The 4,641-nt window shown below is 53.6% G+C and overlaps 1 protein-coding gene across 6 annotated transcripts; it reads right to left on the reverse strand.

Moving 5' to 3' along the window:
* Nucleotides 1-300: 300 nt before the first annotated feature.
* On the reverse strand, nt 301-3,948 carry LACRT (lacritin). Of its 6 annotated transcripts, none has more exons than XM_034646403.1 (5): nt 3,817-3,948; nt 2,595-2,633; nt 1,389-1,445; nt 912-980; nt 301-445 (listed from the first exon to the last, which is right to left on the reverse strand). In XM_034646403.1, the coding sequence occupies exons 1-5, from the start codon at nt 3,872-3,874 to the stop codon at nt 381-383; spliced, it is 288 nt and encodes a 95-aa protein (XP_034502294.1). In that variant the 5' UTR covers nt 3,875-3,948; the 3' UTR covers nt 301-380. The 6 variants fall into 6 exon arrangements, with proteins under 6 accessions (XP_034502294.1, XP_034502293.1, XP_034502292.1 ...); XM_034646402.1 differs by having other exon boundaries at nt 912-983; XM_034646401.1 differs by having other exon boundaries at nt 912-995.
* Nucleotides 3,949-4,641: the final 693 nt, after the last annotated feature.

Consider the following 4,641-nt stretch of genomic DNA (forward strand, 5'->3'; position numbering starts at 1 on the left):
GATGACAAATCCTGGTTCTTTGGAAGTTGACTTAATTTTTGGAAACGCTAAAATGTCACTAGGCACTGTGTGTGAAGGATTAGGCCAGAACTGGAGTGACATTTCGGTAGAACAAGGCCCAGCACATGTGGCAATGGCTCAGTGTGAATTAAAGGGCTTGTTAGAGGCTGTGTCCTCAAGGCAGCCTGTAACTGGCTGAGGTTCTGGGTCAGGACACCCAGGCCCTCTTGGCCTTCTGGGTAGGGCTTTGCTCTCCATCTCCTCCAGGGCCCACCCCACAGAGCACAGACACACGGCGAATTGGATGCTTCTGTTTAATTGTGCTGGGCTGCATGCATGTTTAAGGCTCTGCGTCCAGGGACCCCATTCTTTTCAACTTCTCAGACTCCAACTACATTGAGTTTTGCACGCAAGTTTTTCAGATTTTGTCCCACGTCAGCTCCACCTAGAAGAAAGCAGAGGTGAGAGTGAGGCTTATGGGGCCCAGGCACGGGCTCCACCCTGTCTGTCCCCCTCAACTCCGTCTTCTGCTTTCCAACCTCACCCAGCCCCTGGAGGGCCTCGCACAGAAGTTGGAGGGATGGTGGGAGGTCAGTTTCACCAAAGGCCGAGGCACCTGCCCCTTCCCCACTTGGGCAGTCTCTGTAGTGACAAGGCTGGGGCGTGGACCCCCAGGGCAATCTAGCATCAGGCGACCATGTGGTTTGAGCGTGGATGAGAAATTGGAGACATTTAAAGGCACAAATGGAGACATTTGAAGGAGGGAAGATTCCAGGGGGAGGGGAGGGGCTGTGGTGATTCCCGGTCTCCTGTGTGGGGTGGAGTCGACCATTCCTGCCCGCCTCCTGCCCCTGGATGGTGGGGGCTGAGTGTTCCCGTTCCCACAAGGGTTTGCCTTGGGATGCACTCACCCTTATAAAGACGTTTTCCAAACTGAACTCCTTTATGCAGTGCTTTTTTTGCTTCTTCTAAGCCATGTCCTGCTACGAAGAAATCTTTGTTTGCCAGGGATTTTAATTTTGGAGCAGAAGAAATCACATGAGCAGAAAAGTCACGTCATTTTCAAGAGAACTCCCACCTTCCCCTCCCACCCCTCACCAGACCTTGTCCCTATACAAATTCCTAAAGTGAAGAAGTCTTACTGAGGGGCCCAACTTCTTTCTTACAGGAAGGTGGGAGGGCAGGGAAAGAAACCACGCAGGAGCGAAAGCTACCATTGCAGAAGCTCCGTGTGGGGGTGCCGTGTGCACCCCCGTTTGGGCCTTTGTGCTCAGGTGAATGAATACGTCTGTTTCTCCCTGGGCTCGGCTCTGTGGGTGGAAGTGTCATGGAGGCCTGCGGCCAGAGACTTCTCTGGGTTGCTATCCGGCATAGAGACAGAGACTTACTCAGCGGGTTCAGCTCTTCCGTACTTGGGGCGGCACCGTGTGGCTCCTGGGCTGGCTCTTGGGGGGAAGCAGGTTTTGCTGCAGATGTAGTCACTTTCGGTTCAGCTACAATTGGTTGATTTTAGCAAAGTCACAGTGTTTGTTTATTTTTGGAAGGAGCGGCAGGGCCCTGGGATGCCTGATATGTGCTGGGTGCCGGGGTATGGAAGTGGTAAGATTTCTACACACAAGTGCCTGTTACGGACTGAATGTTTTCCCCCTCCAAGTTCGTATATTGAAATCCTAACCCTCGACAGGATGGTTCTAGGGATGGTGTCCTTGAGGTAATCAGGTCACCAGGGTGGCGCTCTCATAAGTGGGGTTAGTGCCCTTACAAAAGAAACTCCACGGCTCTTTCTGCCATGTGAGGATTTAATGAAAAGTTAGCAGTCTGTAACCTGGAAAGAGGGTCTTTACTAGAACACAGGCATGCTGGCACCTTGGTCTTGGACTTCCAGCCTCCAGAACTGTGAGAAATAAATTTCTGTTGTTTAAGCCATCCGGTCTCTGGTGATTTGTTGTACAGCCCAGATGGACAAAGATGGTGCCTCTTGGAAGGAGGGCAGGGGTGGGCACTTCTAATGGGTAGGGCTGGGGAGGGATTTGGGCTAAGGTATGGGGGGAATCAGAGAGCATGTCAGAGAGAAGCTGGGTCTTGAAGGCAGGATTTTGGCAGGGGGCTATTCTAAAGGGGCTTCCTTGGGGGCAGGAAGTCAGTCAGCCAGAGCTCAGGGCAAGGAATGTATGAGACAGGTGTGGGGAACGCAAACCAGTTCAATTTAGTGGATGTGGGTGGTACGTGAAGGAGACATATGGAAAACAGGCTGGAGATGATGAGGAGGCTGGAGGGTGGGCACCTTGCTAAGGAATTGGGAGGGTGCAGGTGAAGGAATTAATATGGGACATTTATGGGACATGGGACATTTCCCTTATCATTTAACCTCATCTTTTTCTCCCTTTCACTTCCCCCCTTCTTCCTACTGATTTTGCCCACCTGGGTTGTCCCATTTCATCCTTAGGCTTGTCCCACCCTAACCCATGCTTCTCCCATTATCACCAAGAGCAGGACACAGCCCCACCCCCCATTCCTCTCCCAGCCTCTACCCACATCCTCAGCAGTTAACCTCTCCCCTTGAAGGCAGGGACAAGAGGGAGGGAAGGACTCACCGGCCGCAGCCCCCGGGGTGGGATCGGAGGAGGCACCTTCTGCAGTGGAAGAAAGAGGCGACAGTGAGGACTGAACCTGACCCCTGCGAACCCTCCCACCTCCCGCTCCTTACCCTCAGCCCGCAGGGGAGTTTGTGGGCACAGGGACACACTTCTGCCTCGTTGGTAGACCTACCAGGCGGGCTGTCCGGTATTTAACCCCTCCTACAGTTGTTTGAAGCAGGTTCTCCTGGGAGAAGTGTAATATTCTCTGAGAACTGCCCTCCTCCCCATTGTCCCTGGCCTGTGAAGGTGCCCTGAGATCCCCGCTGGGGAACCCGCTGTGGTTGGAGGCACTTGGGCTCCTCTGTGGCAGAAGGGGACAGTGCACGGGCCATGACCATGCCTGTGCAATTTCTGGGGTTAGACCCCAGCCCTCATTCTCTTTATCCTTTCAACACAATGTTTAAGCTCTCTGCTAAATGGAGGGGGCTTCAGTGCTGAGGAAGTGGAAAGACCCCGGCCTGACCCAGCTTCCATCCCAGTACATAATTCTCAAGTCGCCGTGTGATGGCAAGTCCAACGTGCTGGGATAAGGGGTCTAATTTTTCCTCCATGTTCATGGGAGGCTTTTTTGAAGAATTGATATCTAAACTCAGATTTGACAGATGAGAAAGCATTGGGCAGGTGACATTCAGGGTTGGCTGGGGGAAGAGGACAGAGAGAGGAAAAAAGTTCCCGGCAGAGGGAAGAGCAGGAAGGAAGGTCCCAGTGTTCTCGGAGCAGCGGGGCTGTCCTGGTCTGAATAGTGCTTTTTTGGTTCTTCTCGGGAAGAGGCATCCTGAGAGACAAGGCCATTGGCAGGGCTCACTGCTTGGCAAAATGGAGTGTGGGCTAGATTTTAGCCCCACTACTCCCAACCTGGCGCCCTTGTGCTGGGGACAGCCTGCCCAGCTATATTCGGTGGCCCGGAAGCCCTGCAAGAAGGCCAATGTGGTTGGAGCATAGTGGGTAAAGGATGGTGTGTGAGGGGATAAGCCGGGAGACCAGGCATGGCCAGGGGATTCCTGGCCCCCCGACCAGTGGGGTAAAGAGGCTGTGCGTGGAGACCTGGGGGCAGGAGTCACTTGCAGAGGCAGGAGGAGCCAGGACAGCCCTGGGAAAGAAAGAGAGGAATGAAGACTGGTGATAAGCCCGGGGCTGTCAGGGCTCTGGTGGGGTGCAGGGTGAGGGCCGTACTCACCAGCATTGACCAGGGCTCCAGCCAGAGCTGCCAGGAAGAGGAGAGCCGAGAATCTCATGCTGTGGGATGAGAAGTGAGTATAACCAGAGAATTCTCAGGGGGTCTGGGAATAGCAGTGCTGATACTGCTGGGCTCTTTTAAGGATACCAAGGGCCAATGGGAATCAAGTTTGGAGGGGTGTGACTTCCTTGCCCTCCTCCTCTTCCCCAAAGTGTCACTTGCTAAGTCAACAAGGGCAAGCTGGGGCTGGCTGACTCCTGGCATCCTGGTTGGGAGGTCCTTTCCTGACCGACTGCCAGCCATCCCTTTCCTTCCTCTTTTCTTTTTCATCCCACTCACCCTATGGGTTCAATCTCTGGGATCTCAGGGACCAGATGCAGAGCAGGTTTTGTTTGGGGAGATTCTGGAATGTGTCTGTTGAAGATATTGGTAGGACTGGCATCTCCCCAGGAGGAGGCTGGGGTTTGGAAGATCATGTGGTCTACCCCTTACCTCGATCTGCGCAGGACTTGGTACAGAGGCCTGAAGACTTCCCCACATTAAGTGGGTTTCCTTTCCCGTGAGGCCACGCTCAGGACGTTTGCGGACTGAGTTCATGGCTCCTTTCTGCTCTTGAGGGGATGGCTTTGGAGGCATGAATGACTTCTCTAGAATTGTCTTCTGCTCTTGAAGTTATTATCTATCCCCTAGGAGGAACCCCCCAAAATCCACACGGGCCCCTGTCAACCTCTATCTTCAGGTCCAAGTGATGGGAGCCCACATTTCTGAGAGGATCTTCTGGTTACAGGACCATGGTGGTTCACTGAGGTTGGTTCTCCCTTCAAG

The sequence above is a fragment of the Ailuropoda melanoleuca genome, chromosome 16 (assembly GCF_002007445.2).
Source record: "Ailuropoda melanoleuca isolate Jingjing chromosome 16, ASM200744v2, whole genome shotgun sequence".
In the NCBI taxonomy this organism is placed as follows: domain Eukaryota; kingdom Metazoa; phylum Chordata; class Mammalia; order Carnivora; family Ursidae; genus Ailuropoda; species Ailuropoda melanoleuca.